The sequence below is a fragment of the Equus caballus genome, chromosome 1, assembly GCF_041296265.1.
Source record: "Equus caballus isolate H_3958 breed thoroughbred chromosome 1, TB-T2T, whole genome shotgun sequence".
Lineage (NCBI taxonomy): Eukaryota > Metazoa > Chordata > Mammalia > Perissodactyla > Equidae > Equus > Equus caballus.
Window position 1 is genome coordinate 56,476,025 of NC_091684.1, and position 17,404 is coordinate 56,493,428.

The window sequence follows — 17,404 nt, forward strand, 5'->3', positions numbered from 1 at the left end:
TTTTTGGGGGGATAACTTTTCTGAGTTGTTTTTATTTCCAGGTTTCAATGTAATTAGGCTACTGAGCGGATCAGCTGTAGCACTGGTTATAGCCCCCACTGTCTTACTGACAATGCTTTCTTCTGCCGAACGAGGATGCCCTAAGGGCTGTAGGTGTGAAGGCAAAATGGTATATTGTGAATCTCAGAAATTACAGGAGATACCGTCAAGTATATCTGCTGGTTGCTTAGGTTTGTCCCTTCGCTATAACAGCCTTCAAAAACTTAAGTATAATCAATTTAAAGGGCTCAACCAGCTCACCTGGCTCTACCTTGACCATAACCATATCAGCAATATTGATGAGAATGCTTTTAATGGAATACGCAGACTCAAAGAGTTGATTCTGAGTTCCAACAGAATCTCCTATTTTCTCAACAATACCTTCAGACCTGTGACAAATTTACGGAACTTGGATCTGTCCTATAATCAGCTGCATTCTCTGGGATCTGAACAGTTTCGGGGCTTGCGGAAGCTGCTGAGTTTACATTTACGGTCTAACTCGCTGAGAACCATCCCTGTGCGAATATTCCAAGACTGCCGCAACCTGGAACTTTTGGACCTGGGGTATAACCGGATCCGAAGTTTAGCCAGGAATGTCTTTGCTGGCATGATCAGACTCAAAGAACTTCACCTGGAGCACAATCAATTTTCTAAGCTCAACCTGGCCCTTTTTCCAAGGCTGGTGAGCCTTCAGAACCTCTACTTGCAGTGGAATAAAATCAGTGTCATAGGACAGACCATGTCCTGGACCTGGAGCTCATTACAAAGGCTTGATTTATCCGGAAATGAGATCGAAGCTTTTAGCGGACCTAGTGTTTTCCAGTGTGTCCCGAATCTGCAGCGCCTCAACCTGGATTCCAACAAGCTCACATTTATTGGTCAAGAGATTTTGGATTCTTGGATATCCCTCAATGACATCAGTCTTGCCGGGAATATATGGGAATGCAGCAGAAATATTTGTTCCCTGGTAAACTGGCTGAAAAGTTTTAAAGGCCTGAGGGAGAATACAATTATCTGTGCCAGTCCCAAAGAGCTGCAGGGAGTCAACGTGATCGACGCAGTGAGGAACTACAGCATCTGTGGCAAAAGTACCACGGAGAGGTTTGATCTGGCCAGGGCTCTCCCAAAGCCCACGTTTAAGCCCAAGCTCCCCAGGCCGAAGCATGAGAGCAAGCCCCCTCTGCCCCCCACGGTGGGAGCCACGGAGCCCAGCCCAGAGACCGATGCTGACACCGAGCACATCTCTTTCCATAAAATCATCGCAGGGAGCGTGGCCCTTTTTCTGTCCGTGCTCGTCATCCTGCTCGTTATCTACGTGTCATGGAAGCGGTACCCTGCGAGCATGAAGCAGCTGCAGCAGCGCTCCCTCATGCGAAGGCACAGGAAAAAGAAAAGACAGTCCCTAAAGCAAATGACTCCCAGCACCCAGGAATTTTATGTAGATTATAAACCCACCAACACGGAGACCAGCGAGATGCTGCTGAATGGGACGGGACCCTGCGCCTATAGCAAATCAGGCTCCAGGGAGTGTGAGGTATGAACCATTGTGATAAAAGCGCTCTTTAAAGCTGGGAAATAAGTGGTGCTTTATTGAACTCTGGCGACTATAAAGGGAACGTGGTGCCCCCTCCCCTTCCCCCTGCCTCTCACATTGCTGGCAAGGTCCTTCCCTGTCTGTTTTAGTACATTCATAATACTGGTCATTTTCCTCTCATACATAGTCAACTCATTGAAATTTAAATACCACAATCAACGTGAAGCTAGAACTCTGGTTTAATACAATGCCTATTGTATAAGACCCTTTATTGATTCCATTAATGTCCCACTTGTTTTAAGATAAAACTTCTTTCACAAGTTATCCCCAACATCTGCCGTTATTCTTCTGGTAGGACCAAATCTACATACAGTTCTAGAAGGTGTACAGTTTATTGGCAAATCAAGCAAAAGTGAATGATCCCAGGTACTTGGAGCTGAACTGATTCTAGGAGGTGACTTGATTACAGGAACATTTAGACACAGAGCCTTAAAACAATGCCTGGCTTAAAAAGAAAATTGTAGGGAACTCTCAAAAGATGGTGCTCTGTTAAAGCAGCGCCGGGAGCAGTTTCCGGAGGTGTTTGCATTGCAATAAGGCGAGCCGAGGGAAAAGGGTTGACGGGTTAAAATGCTGCAAGTAGACAACTGCAAAATGTGAGGAGATGGGAAAAATACGAAGTTTTAGACTTGAAGCCTTGTCTCTGAAACCCATCCCTGTCAAATCACACTAGAGGTTTCACTGTCGATTTCTTCCAGCCTCTATATCTCCTAAATAAATAAATAAAATAGGCAAGAGGCAAATTCGAGGAGGCAGTTTTCCCACTGCTCCTTACCTTAGGGAATTTTCAGAGAGGAGGCTTGCAAATGCAAAGGCAGCTTGCTAAATGTGTGTGGTTGGGAGCTTACCAGAATTTCTCTTTCCAGCTTTTCAAGGACCCTAATGTAGTGAGTGGAATCATTAGCCCTGTCTGCTCTTCGGTTTGGGATTTGTCAGGCAGCCCTGGTTTGTTCCATTAAATGCCCAGCATACACTAGTCACCTGATGACTGACACTTCAATCAGAGGGGTAAAGAGAACACATTCCAAGACAGATTGTCCACCAACAGCCTCACTGAAAAGGATGATTTTGATAGCACCTTAATAAATGTATACAATAAATCTTAGAGGAAAAAAGACCAATCCTATGGCAGTTGTCTTTTGCTTTTCTATTGCTGATGTTACAGTGTCCGTATGTTCACCTGTAGTGTGAACTCATCCATTGGTATGATTCTGTACAGACCCTGTTGGCAATCTGCAAGCTGCATGCATGTTTTTATGTCGTTAGTGAAAGTTTATTGACTGCAGCACAGATATCACAGCTTCTGTACTTAAGTAACTTTGACCACAGTCCATTAAGATTTTAGAAAAATGTCTTTAGTCTGTATCCTCTTTCATCCCCCAAAATGAACAGTTCTATTATAGGAGCAAAAATCAGGACTTGTAACATCCAGTCTGTTTCATTTAATTTGGCTTGCCAAGCTCCACGTCTTTAACCATGTCCCTGTTCTTTCAAAACAGAATCGCTGCAGCAAAAAAGAAAAAGTGAATGGCTATTTTTACCAGCATTTTTTATAGTTTGGAGGCTTTTCATATGCTGAGAGGAAAAAATCTAGGCAAGTCACCATGAAATATAATTGCAAGGAAGCCAGATTATAAAAATCATACTTTTATAAGCAATAAAGGAAAAGGAGCATTTAAAGTGGATTTCTCAAGCTACCTTGATTTTGATTAAATCTTAAAATAGATGCCAGTTCAGAAAAGCATCATAGCTGCAATATATTTACCCATGAATCATTGTTGAATATATATTTATTAATGGCAAATATTCACAGAATCCAAATTGATTAATAATGCAGATACTTCCTTACAGTACTATGAACTGGATGACTGAGTCTACTGTGATGTTTTTCACTGAAGTTGTCATTTTACATTCTTCATAAAATGTCAGTAAATATATATTCCATCTATAAAAGAAATTTTCTTTGGTCAGCCTCATTTTTATCTGTACTAAAGATGACTGTGTTAATTAAATACAGTGTTAAAGTGAAAAAGCCCATTTCTATTCTTTGACTTGACCTTCTGCCTCATTTGTCATGGATACCAAATAAATTTAGGCAAGCCATATTTATACTTTTACTTTTGAATTCTTGCAAATTCTCAATGCTGTGGTACTGCTAGTATATATAAACTATGTTTGCTGTATTAAAAGTATTTCTATCATTCAAAGCCACTTGGTGTGTAAGATTAAATGAATGACCAACATTTTGAAGGCTAGTCATTTTTTAATGCTAAACTTTACTAATAAGTTTAATAGTAGATAAAAACCAAAATGAAATCCTTTAGATTGTAAAAGTTATTTCTATTCAGGACATGAAATTAGAAAAAAGAAAAGATCTTTTCCCCTTCTTTGGGAATGAAGCTTCTCTAGTTCCCAGCATGTTCTGAGCTCAAATATATAGTTCTTGTCGGTTAGACAATAGATAGTTCACCCCTATGAATTTAACAAAGCCAACTGGCCAGTGTTCTCCTGCCCAAAGTTGTTGTCCCCACCCCCACCCCATGGCACTTTCTGGACTACTAATCTATTTTTATTAGTATTTCAACTCATTGCATATTAGAGAAATATAATTTATATTCCATTTTCTATTCCAAATTTACATGAAGTTTCTGACTTTCCTCAAAGAAGACAAGTTAAATAAACAGCCTGACCCGTTGAACTATACAAGAGAGACGCATCGAGGCAGAATGGATTCAGTCAGTACTTTGAGTGTTTACCAGAGAGAGAGGAAACGCAGTTGAGTCTCTGAACTGCATGGGTTTTTTCCCCGTTTTATGAGCCCCGGTCCGCACAGTGCTACCGCAGCGTGGAGTTACTAGTCCCAGCGCGACAGTCTTCTAAGGAATCTTACGCAAGATGTATTCCTTTTAAATGAGTTTATATTTTCCAAGGATGTTGACATTACATCTTTTCAAAGAATTTAAACCATTTTTTACTTGATTTGGTGATTCAACTACCTAAGTAGACAAACAGGCAATAAATTGTATTTCTGTGGAGCAGCAGTGACCTCCAGTGGCTGATCAGACTAACCACAGCTATTCATACACCTTTTATGTAGTTTTTTATACTGACTCCTTATGTAAACGTGGTTTATAACATATAGTTTTTGATCTGTAAATCAGGTTTGAATTTTATTTAGTTCATTTCCCTGGGAAATACAGTTATGGTGTAATTTTTAAAGTTATATTTTGTATATTGACTTATTTAGTAATGCCCAGAGGCCATGGAACTGGTAATGAGGGCTAGAAATAAGTATCCATCGATGAGAAGCAAGTAATAATGTAATAAGAATAGATAAGAAACATTTTAAAGTATTTGTGCTCATCGATGCTTGCCAAATATTCTGATATTTTCATTAAACGGGTTAATATTTTCCATAGGTAGGATATTGAAATATTATGTAATTTTAGTTGGGGAAAACAAATTTCAATATTAATATTAAAAGAATCAGAACTAGTTATTTACCAGCCAGTAGGAATGTCTGAAGGAATGTATGAAGAGAAGGAGGCCTCCCCTTCCGGCTCTAGAACTCTCCAGTTTGTTGATCGTGCCAGTGACCTGTGCTTTGCCCCAGTGCTCTCTCCTTCCCTCCCCCTTTTCAGCCAGCTGAACACTGGTTCTGTTAGGCTCTCTGACAATGATGTTATAGTCTAAGAGGTGATGATTCATGGATAATGAAATTATGCTCTCCTTCTGGGGAAGGATAATGCAGAGTCCGATTTGTAGATTTGGCAAGGGTTTTCAGGATGCTGTAGGTGCAGGAAATATCATCTCTTCCCCTGACATTTACCAAGAAGAGAACTTAAATAGTTTATTTAAAGTGTGGATTAGACTAGCATCAGAAACAAGCATCAGGCCATGAACCCTAAGAGAAAATGAGTTCCAGACATGACAAATGAGAATTGAGCCACGAGGAACGGAAAATTCAGAAATTGTGTTGCTTCTTTTATTCCCTTTTCCCTGGATTCTCGTGAGAATCTGGATCTGTAGGAAACCCATGGAGTTTTGCTATACTTGTGTTCTCTTAGCTGCTTACATTAAAAATCAGAGGCAGCAGGAAGAAACTATGAGCATGAAAAATAATGTCAGTAAATTTCAATTACAAACTTACAAGAGAAACAGAATTGATGAAAGCTAAATAGCTTGTATTAAATGACTATTGAAAACTAATAAGAAAAATAATACACAAGTGAAAGTGAGTTTTCCTAATCTAATCATAATCACCTACAGAATTGGACCCAAATTTTGCTTAGTCTCCAAAATCATTGGTGGATTTTGCATAGCTAGGTAGAATACAATAAAAATACTGCAGAGAAAATCTATACAAAAATAGTTTATAATTCTTTTTGAGTCAAGGAAAATATCACAATCATGTGTGGTAGAGTTTGGGCCTTAGATTCAAGTTCCTCTGACTCTTGCTAGTCAAATGATCTCAGGAAAATTTCTTAGCTTTCCTGAACTTGACATTCCCCATCTGTAAAGTGGGCATATATTATTGACTTCACATGGTTATTGGGAGAACAAAACTGGAGAAGCACTTTGTAAACTCTATAATTGCAAATTTTCAAAGAGCCCTTAGTGAAACACAGTCATGCTGCATAACAATGTTCGGTCAACGACGGACCGCATATACGATGGTGGTCCCATAAGATTAGTACCATATAGCCTAGGTGTGTAGTAGGCTATACCATCTCAGTTTGTGTGAGCACACTCCATGATGTTCGCACAATGCCTAACAATGCATTTCTCAGAATGTATCCCGGTCATTAAGTGACGTGTAACTGTGTACAGCTGTGCTTGTCAATGTTCTGTGTTTGGCCTGCGTTAAAAAGACATCACTAACCTCTGTGTTACAGAAGCCCAAATCCATTTTACATCAATATGAATTCTGAGACTTGGCAGTGAGTCTAGAACTTAATTTGGCTTTGACCTTTAGTTTCCATAAAAACAGTTTCTTCCACCTCATGTTATCTAAGACTAGGAGTTTATCAGCAATGATCACAATGTACAACAGTCATAAATAAAGACCCAAGCCAGAGAATACTGAATCAAATGCTTATCAAACTGAGTCAAAATTCTAATTGTGTCCCAAATCAGGTCATCATAGCAAGGGCTTCCAATTATAGTAAGGTTACTTGCCCATTCCATCTCTAGTATCACTATTTTGAGCCCCTATTAACTTTATACTTTATATATGTAACATTTATGGCAAGATGACATCGTCATTGAGTAAAAGGTAATTGTTCATAACATGTTACAGTGGGATTAACATACTTTCCAGGTATTAATCATACGACGTCTTCTCAGTTGATTCTTTTTTTTCCCCAGTTAAAGACTATCCAAAATCTCCTCCTGGTATAGAAATTACTATTGACTTTATCAATTATTGTCATTGAAAATGACTGGATTAAAAAAAGTAGCATACAAATACAAAGGCTTTTTTATGACTAACAACCTATTCACTTACGCAAAATTAAATACTTAAGAGTACTCTTTGCAGTCTTTTCACCAAAAAATGACCAATGTAATCACAAATCTCTCTCCACTGGATGTAGCTGGTCTTACCAATATGATGTAGCAGATGTCTTTCCAAAATTCTTATAATTTGGCTAGACAAACTATTCCTCTTGGATAGCTGAGTCTCTATGAAATCTCTGGAGAACAGAGAGAAGATGGTGTTTTTTCAGGGGAAAAAGCATTTGTGAATTTTATGCTGCTAGGTAAAGCAGGGTAAATAAACATAGGATTATTGGTGGGTCTTTTTATGTTAGGTCTCCTGAACATGTGAGGAGAATTCCAGGAACAGAGAGAAAACAAGAATATCTGGCTCACAATATAAGACCAAGCAGAGGCGATCTATTTTACAACTGTCCTTTCAAATAACAGAACTTCCATATGCAATAATAATCCATTTTATTGAAAAGAAGAAAAGAAAAAGAGATTCTATGTTATCCTATCCAGCAATGTCATAATGAAAATTGATAATTTTCTTGACAACCTCTATATTTTTATTTTTCAGAGGCTCCCACTCCCCCCCAAGAAGGAATTTCCTTTATTCCCTTCTCCCACTCATAAATTGCTGTTCTCTACTTCCTATATCACACAACGTCTTCCCTCATAAATCAGCACATTTGGTCAACTCACTCAAAAGAAGCAGCTTATCTCCAGTAAAAAAATTAGACCATAAAACAAAATTTAAGTTTAGCTCATCCTTTCCCCTTTCCTCTACAGCCTACAAACCACCTCTTTAGTATCTTCTGGTTGTCAATGAAAGAAAGAAGTATGTTTGAATTACAGGCTAGCAAAACATTAAAGCCTACTATTTTCTTCCTAGTTAACTAACTCTTAGGAAACAAAATATAGGACTTTAGGTATGGGAGTGTTCAACTGCATTTCACCAATCAAAAGCACTCATACCAACAATAAGAATTTTGTCTTCTCAGGAATAAAATGCAATTTTTTGGTTTCACATATAAAATCATAAGGTAAATACTACATTTAGCAAAGGCAATTTCTATTAAAGCTTCATTGTACTAATTACATCTACTACCCAGGGTGTAAAATACATTTTGCCGATAAAGAGCAAAGGACTTCAATTAAATAGTAAATCTTTATTCAACACTTTTGAGGCTCAAACTTATTAATGAAGTAGGGGTGAAAAGAAAATATCCTCAGACTATGAGGCCATAGTGTAGGGAGGCTATACTATCAACTGATGTTCATGATTTCAACTGGGTGGTCCCCACATGTAGCTAAAAAACGCTTGTCATTAACATTGATCTGTTACACTTTCTGAAAGAAGGCGCTTGCTTAGCCCTCACTCTGATGCAATCAACCAGAATGTCACTAAGAATGTTTAAAGGAAACTTGTAGAATATATCATGTTGAGGTTGGAGTAGTAGACTGATTTTAAAATCTCTGATAAACCTGTGCTGAGATTACAACCGTGAAACTCTCTAAGAAGTTTAAAAACTTAGCACTTTAGGATCAGTGTTGGCTTGTACTCATCAATTTATGAAAGGGATTTTCCACATTTGTACAAAATTTTAAAGTGAAAATGTATAAATACTTGGCTGGGGTACTGCCATTTATCCAATGGAAGGTTAGGTAACATCACTGAATGACGATTAAAATGGAATCATTAAAGATCCTTTGAATATGGAAAAGGCTATGTTACATAAGTATAATGTTTTCCACCAAGCTAGGCATGTTGTAAATGCTTAGAAAGAAAAAAAGGAATCCATGTCCTTTCTATAAGGTGGTTATTCACATTTTATTACACATTTGTGTATGTGTGTGTGTATTTTTGTGTAATCGAGTCCTTATTATGTGCCAGGATTGTGTATATAGTTTTTTAAACAGTGTGAGAACAGAGTCCTTATATTACCTCTGTTTTCCTTTGAGTTGCATCCATGAATTCTGTACCTTGTCCCTTGTTTCTAGGACTGCCCTAAAATAATTCATAAACGCACCAACACAAGGCTTATCAAACCAAATTATTCATCTCCAATTCCCATTTGGAAGTGATTTCCAGTGATTTTCCATTAGGCTATCCCTCTGCTAGCTACATTTTAATCTGCCGGTATCGTCTTCTATCCAGCCTGTGGCACCCAATCCAGCCCATCTCATGTTAAAAGGCAGCATGCGCTTAGTCCTATGGATTTTTACAGGATTGAGCAGTAAAATGTAAAAATCTACATATATTTTTATGGGCTTCACTTTGGTTGTTTTTATGGTCTAACACAGAGATGTGGGGGGTCTTTATTAGTTTATACTGAAATGCAAAAGCATTAAGTTAGCTGTAAATTAAAAAGAAAAAATCAGGGTAGAAAAAATAGAGTTCAAAGCTCATGTTCTATATTTCTTAATATGTAATCTTAATATCTTAATATTAATCTTAAAAGTAATCTTAAGTGATAAGCATCCTATATTTCACCTTCCTGACATCTTAGTTTTACCTTGGAAGTTTGCCATCATATTCTTGAATTTAAGATTCACATGCCTTCCATTTTTCCATTTCTAACAGAGACGTTTCTTTTGTCTGTTTTTTGGTTATGTTGTTTTGTGTTGTTTTCTGCCTGCAGATCTTTTCCCAGTTCTTTGAGTGTACCACTTTGCCTGCTTTTCTAGAATCCCCACTCAAATTTTGATCCTGTTGGAAAGTCACAGGGTAATTTCTCAGTTTTATAGTTGGAGCGATCAGACAGACAGACAGAGTTTGTCTCTAGAGTGTTATCTAGTCAAGTCTGGGATATCTTCCTTTTGTCTTCCCAGCCTCCCATTTCCACTCGTTTTCTCCTAAAAGGATTATTCATACTAAAACTCCTCACTCCAACGGTGCCCAGGGCTCTCTTGTTTCCTTACTCTTTACTAAATCCCTATTCCCAGGTCTAGACCAGTATTATTGTCCTCCTGAGGGCTCTTTCATTTAAATGGAGATAAAAACCTTTAGCTGAGGGTGAGAAAGTCATATGCTAAGAGCAGACAGAACCAGCAGGGTTGGGGAAAGTGTTTCTGGGAGCAAAAGGTTTTGCAAACACCTCTGACATCATCCTACAGAGATACCTCTGTATTTTTCTCAAACATGAAGTTGGACCTTCCTAAAGGAACCAAGGCGGGGCAGATAATTCAGGTTTCATTCAGTACACTATAATTTCAGAAATATCTTCAGCGAATTGCCATTATACATAGGCTTTCTCTTTAGTTTTTCTCCACAAAGAGACAAAATTGTATTCTAGAAAGAACTTGGGCCATGGGTCCAGGAAGAACCAGTTTGGATTTTGGTTCTGGGACTTAATAACTGCAAAATCTTGAGTCTTAGCTTCTTTGTCTTAAAAAAAATTGTGTAAAACAGTGTAATCATCCCAGGGTTGTTGCAAAAGGGCAAAGAATCAGCATTTCTTGAATATTTTTGTGTACTTTGTTTTGGCACATTGCATACATTATTTAATTTAATACTCATAAAGGTCCTACGATAATTAAATGAGATAACATAGATAAAATCACTTAGTACAAAGCTTGGCTCATAATAGTAACTTTTCCTTCCCTTCATTAGCTCCAACTATTAAGACTTTCAGTATCACAGTATGCCTTAATGCTTGTATTCCACTGTCTACTTTTGTATGGAATACCAAATGGATATCTGGTAGACTTTCAAGAAATAGAATCTGAACTGCCACAAGCTCAGGGGCATCCAGGCTCATGATTAATACTGAAGAGTAAGGTGGTGTGTAAAATCAATGTCCTAAACCTCCCAACAAAGCCCACTGTATCTCCACCTTTATTCCACGCTATTTCCCACGCTCCAATCCCAGCCAGTTCTTGCAGTAGCATGTGCTTCCCTATCTCTGTGCTTTTGCTCAAGCTATTTCTTTGTGAGAAATGACTTTCCTCCCTTCCAAGTCCTCCTGTCAATCTGTGAGCCTTTCTATATTAGATCCAACCCAAATTCCACTCATCCTACAAGTCTTTTTAATTTTGCCCTTCCCTGTTTTCCACAATATTTTGTACCACTATTGCAGACTACATCACAGGCTGCCATGTGTCAGAGTTATTAATGTGTCTGTATTCCCTTTTTGAGGAAATGGACCATCTCTTCTTTTCTTTCTTCTTTCAATGGTGATTGGTGCAGTCTTGTATTCCTGGGAGATATCTGTTGAATTGATGTTCTGATGATTATTATAAAGTTATTGTCAACCTCATACTTATTTACATAATTTACATCTACATTTTTATTGTTTTATATATATTTTTCACATCTATCATTTAACTAGTTTCAAAAATTATTCTTAAAAAATACAATTTTTAAGAATCATGCTCTGATTTAAACTGCTTTTATGTTGTGAATAACCTACCAATGATTTTCCTTTGATAGTTACCAAGGGTATGAACATTTTAGGTGGTGTGTTAAAGTGATTAAGAGCTAAAAAAATTGCGAGGAAAAGAAAGAATATTTAATTCTAAGTATAAATACATCTTGATTTTGGTAGAGGCTGGGTAGTCAACTTCTATTTTAAAGGCCATATATTTGTGACCTCACTGTCCACTGCCTCTTAGGAAAGGTCCTTTTCTGTTCAGCTTGAATGTCTTCTCATCCCATCCTCAGTTCCATGAGGCTTCTACTTTAGACATATTCCAAGGCCTCTCCTCTCTTACCGGACTAACAAAGGGGCCACCTACACTACACAGAGACTAGGTCAGAGGTGTTTGGCTTTCTGGTTATACACATTTCAAAGTAACTATTCAACTGGAGCCTTCAAACATCAAAGACTCAGACGTTGACAATTAGTGATGCTCATCTCTTTTACCTCCTGAACATTGATTATGCAAAGGCCCATTTGATCATATAGGATTGAAGCATCTGCTCTTCGGTTAGCCTCTCCTTTCCTCCTTTCTGTTTGTCCTCTTACTCCTTTTCACTGCATTTCTTTTCTTTCTCTCATCTCCACTAAAAATTCTTTCAATTTTTTCCTCTATCCAACTTTTATTTAAAATCAATCTATACTACTTGGATATGCATATTGTGAGTTAAAAGAAAAATACTAATGGTTCTTATCTCCTAGAAAAGCAATAATTAAAACGACACAGTCTAATAATTTAATTTAAAAGGTAGGCAAAAATCTATTTGTATTCAACAGCTTTGTTTAGTTCTATAAATGAAGAACTGTAATTTTGTAAATTGTAGTTTAATTTCAGAGATAGAAATGACATGCCTCCCTAAGATATTTTTAAGTCATATTTTAATTCTGATTTGTAACGCAGGGAAGATTTGTGCAACATGCAAATAGTCCTTTTCACGTGAGGTATCACTCAGGCTCTGGACCATGGGAATCTTTGCCATCACCAGAGCAGATTCATTTTTGGAACATACATAATAAGAGAATTGAAATGAAACCTTTATTTAGCCAGAAAAACTTGTAGCTCTAAGGATTTTTGAGAACTTTACAGTCCATTTTCCTACCTTCTATTTGAGAATCCAAGCTAATTTAATTTTATTTTTAATGCACTTCCAAGAACTTCATTCCTTAGTCCGTCTCAGTTATCCCTTACAGGTTTCACTGCGAACATTGCATCCCTCTTGCTTAAGATATACCCAGTAGTTACTTAAATTTTAAAAAAGAAAATGTTTTGCTTCCATTTTTATTAAAAAGGAAGAAGTATAAAAAAGTGGTTGGGTTTTATTTTTGCTTTTAATTTTCAGTACTGGACTCGGCTGGTCTAGCTCAGGTCCTGGGCTCCATGGCACATAGCGTGAAAAGACTCAAAACCACTGTTCTGAAATTAGCACTAATCTACTTTAGATTCAAGAAATTCTGCATGGAGTGACAGCTGAATGAAAGAAACCCAGTGCTTCACTACCCTGTAACCAATCCTATAGGCAACAAATATCCAGCAGCGTGCATTCAGCAGTTTTCGATATCGTGCTCACAAACTATGTTTCCAGAGGTCAAATTTGCACATAACTCTTTGAACCATGATTATCTCTTCATATTCAACTCAGTTTTAACATCCAGCAGTGTGTTGCACAGAAATAATCAATGGTTAAATTATTCCCATTTTGTTGGCTCAGCTCACAGTAGCCCACTGATTAGTTTAAAAAAAGAAAAAACTATCTGATCTTCAGTTTGCGTTCCAACTGTACCCAAGTGCAGATGCTATCTCTAGTAATATGACAAAGTGGATTTAGGTTTATAAATGTTTCTGTGTGCTCCAATAACCGCATGCATCCTTCAGTGACTATATTATAGCTCTTAGTCTTGTAAAAAATGCAACTGAGTTTGCTGGAGAATCTTTTTAGAGTTAATTAAACCTTCCCCACCTTTAATTTAAGAAAAAAGAAAAAGCCCAATACTCTTAAAGACCATGGGGGAAAGGCAGTTTAAGAAATAGAAGTCCTCTGTTTATCCAGGGAGGTACTTTACAAGGCAGACAGCTACACCACAGAAGAGAGACAACATTTCCTCAGCTGATTCGGTTAATTAAAATGCACAGTTACACCAGGCTTTCTTAGAGCCTGCAGCTGAATGACCGAAGTCTCCATTTTACTCCAGTGTCAAACAGAACGTGGAGAGGCAAACATACTGGGCAAACACAATTTGACTCGCTAAAATCCAGCACTATAAACACAAAATACATTTCTCAGGCACATTTTCAAAGACGTATTATCAAGATTTATGACATAAGGATAGAAATAATTTGCAGCTAGGCGGCTCCAGAAGAACGTCCTAGGTTCCTCTCAAAGTAGTTTTCAGCAAAATGTACAAATAAATCTTAAGGGCAGAGTCCACTTTCAACACAGAAATCTTCAACTCTTTCCTTTCAAATGTTTGGAATTTAAATCTGACAAAGACCCCGTCTGTTGCTAGAATTTATGAGTGATATGAAAAAGCAAAGGCCACAAAAGCTATTTGTCAAATAAATTCCAGAATACAATATCAGTCTGCAGGGCTCATTTGCAGAACTCATGATGAGCGTGGGAGGAGGGGACGCTACAGCTGCAGCCCTGACCGCCCTGCCCGTGCCAGCCAGAATGCAAGCCGCGGGAGCCGAGTGTGGCTGAAAGAGGAGGCCGACAAACGAGGGAGAAAAAAACACAGCCTACAACAGAAGAGGTTCTTATCTCTAAGTTTTTATTAAATCAGTACATCAGCGTGCACAGACGAATACCTGCAGAACCAGTTTAAGATAGATGGGGCCTGCGGGTGCTCAAATTAAATCTGTTCATGGGCGCCTATATAATTTCCTGGTGTAGGGGACAGATTACAGATGTTGAATCAGTTAGACTAGCAACCTGGCATGGCGTCAGTTTCCTCATCTGTAAAATGGGAACAGTGCTTAACATCCCAGGGCAATTCTGAGGATAAGTTGAGATAACATGTTTGTGGGCACAGCAGGTGCTCAATAAAAGTGTTCTCCCTCTCTCTAGGTGTTTTCACAATGCAGCCAGTGGACATGAAGGACAAAGTGAAAGTTCCCACATTCCCCATTTAGATTGTCAAGTCTGCAATCTATAGAAAATGATTAAATATCCTTGGAGCTTAACCAGTCAGTCATTAAATCAAACCCAAAAAGGGCTTACCAGAAATTTGGAAACCCTGAGTTAACATCCGTTAATGGAATGGCTGTATTAAGTATTGTCCTGTTACAATTTTGCTTAGCACCACAACAAAAACATTCTGATCTTAGTATTGTTTTTTCCTAATAATTTAGCCTCATTTCCTTTTCATAAACATTACTTGAAGAACTGACTCCATTATCTTTCACATCTCTCTTTAAAACATTTCTCTAATGTTTGTCCATCTTTCTCTCTGGCATTTTTCTCCCTCAAACATGGACGTCTCACACCCCCACACCCAGTGCTGAACGGAACGTGCTATTACTATTGTAGAAAACCAAATGGCCTATACTGTATTGCTTAGCACCTAATTCATTTCTAGTGGAAAATAATTTAGGCATTTTGGAGGAAAGAGACACAATATTAATATTTATGTTTTCAAAAATTCCAATTGTCTGTGAAATGATAGCTGAATTATCCGAGGTAATTCATCCAAAGAGTTACAACAGAGGAATCCCAGTGGGCATGTATTGGACACCTACTACATGCAGGCATACAAGTGGAGTTTTGGTTTTCTTCAAGGCAAACAAAATGTAATAGCGACTAAAGGATATTTGAAATTTGGGGTCATATCACCAGGAAAGCCACTGAATTATTTGACTGGTTTTGGAAAATCACTTTTTCATAAAGCTTTGGATTTTCTCTTCTCTAGAGAGAAATTTGATACATGCCTTTCACTGGAGATGCGATAATAATTAGTTCTTTTTAAAGACTTTGAAAAGAGCAGAGATGAAAAGAGCTATAAGAGTTTCTAAATGACACAAGATCTGTGAAGTGGTAGATATTTAACACAAACCTTATAGAGCTGTTATGTGGATTCATTAGTTAATTAGTTAGTTAATGACTTTGAAGTGTTACATCTTATTAGATTTTTTTTTACACTTTAACACATGTGAGAGAGAAATTACTCTGTATGAAATTAGAAACTGACTATACCATTCAACATTTTGGATCTTTTCATGAAGCCCTTCAAGATGTTCTTTCCTAGCCTGATTTTTTTTTTCCTGACAACACCTGAAAAGCCTACCTCTACCTTGATCCCCAGTCCTTTTGTTTTGCACTATTGGCATTGGCTTCTAGTTAACACTAAGCACAGAATTGAGAAACCCTCAGGGCGAAGTATTTTGTGTAATAATATCAGGTGTTATTTGATGATAATAGCATCAAGTGTTAAACATGCTATTTAAATGCACTTTGGACCTCTGCGCAGCAAGGGAGAGAAAAATGTTGGGTAAATCTGAGAGAAGGTGGACAAAGGAAGGAGTGGAAATCCACCAATAACTATCTTGCTCTTAGGAAATAGTGACTGATTTCTCTCCTGCAAGCTAGAAAGCTGAGAAAGGATGGCAGAGGCGTAACTAGGTTAGTAATATTCTAATATATGGGAGACGGTTCTATAACTTAAACAGAAATTTTTTGTTGACATATTATCCATAAAGAAAAGTGCGTGTATCGTCAAGGTCCAGCTCAGGGGCTACTGGGCATGCTTGTGTTCTCTGTACCTAGATCGAGAAACAGAAGATTCCCAGTTCTCCAGAAGCCCCTCTGGTTTTTCCAATCACTAGCCCTATCTCCAAGGAAGCACTACTGTTACCTCTAACAGCATAGGATAGCGTTATCTGTCTTGGTACTTTGTATAAACGGAAGCATCAAGTGTGTACTCTCTTTTGAGTCTTGCTTCTTTCTGGCTGAACATCATCTTTTGTGAGATTCATCCACATTGTTGAGTGTAGTTGTAGATCTACAGATTTCTAATCTCTGTCTCCCCACTCCTCCCCCACTTATACACAAACGGAATTAATCCTTTTCTTATTCAAAGAATGACCCTGGATCCCGGGACTGGAAAGTCCTTGATGAACTTCCTATCCCATATATTCCATAGTATGGAAGACTCAGGAGTTGCTAGTGAATAATTTCCTCCAGTCTTTTTTTTTTTTTTTTAACCAGTAAATATAATGCAATCTTAAATTATTTTACCCTTCTAAAATCTGACCACAGACAGAGCCAGATCTAAGGAGCACACTGAGGTAATCATCTTTTTAAGTAGCCCTTGTTTTCAGTCCTGAATTCCCTACCAGAGCTATCCTCACCGACAAAGCCCTCTGTGCCTGGCCTTCAGCTCCTAGAAAGCCTGCCCTACTCTAATGGTAGCACAAAAAAACAATTGGGTAAACTGCTTCACATCGAGGTGTTAATGCCTCAATCATTAGCTCTCCAAGGTATGGCCCCAGGACAGTGCTGTAACAGAGAGGTTCCATTACTCTGATTACTCTCTAATGGGATCTCTTGTAGAGGTGCATTTATTGACAGGTGCCGTGAGGTTCCTCTGCCTTGAAGGACTTTAAGAAACAGATCTGTGGCACTCAGTGCTATTTTTCTATTAGAACATTATTGAAATTACTATTTCACTACATCATGCAGCATTCTCTTTATGAGAGCCCATGGAAGGAGGGAGAATAGTTCTATTTCTTCTAAATAACTGTATTTTAAAATATGTGGTTATTCATGCAACTGAGCAACTGACCCTGCCCCTGCACTCCCCCCATCCTTTCCCTCTCTCCTGATAAAAATATGAAAAACATTAGAGACAAGCACTTCTAACCAGTGTTCAAAACTTG

General features: G+C 38.0%; 2 protein-coding genes across 27 annotated transcripts in view; one reads left to right on the forward strand and one right to left on the reverse strand.

Annotated features, from left to right (window-relative positions):
- The window catches only part of CTNNA3 (catenin alpha 3), a 1,507,895-nt gene that overhangs the window by 846,632 nt on the left and 643,859 nt on the right, over positions 1–17,404 (reverse strand). The gene's annotated exons all lie outside the window — the stretch shown is intronic.
- Positions 1–17,404, forward strand: part of LRRTM3 (leucine rich repeat transmembrane neuronal 3) — a 172,280-nt gene that overhangs the window by 911 nt on the left and 153,965 nt on the right. Inside the window, exon 2 of the mRNA XM_001503559.7 lies at positions 42–1,573. Within this exon, the coding sequence (XP_001503609.1) occupies positions 42–1,573 (1,532 nt within the window). The remainder of the gene's footprint in view (positions 1–41; positions 1,574–17,404) is intronic.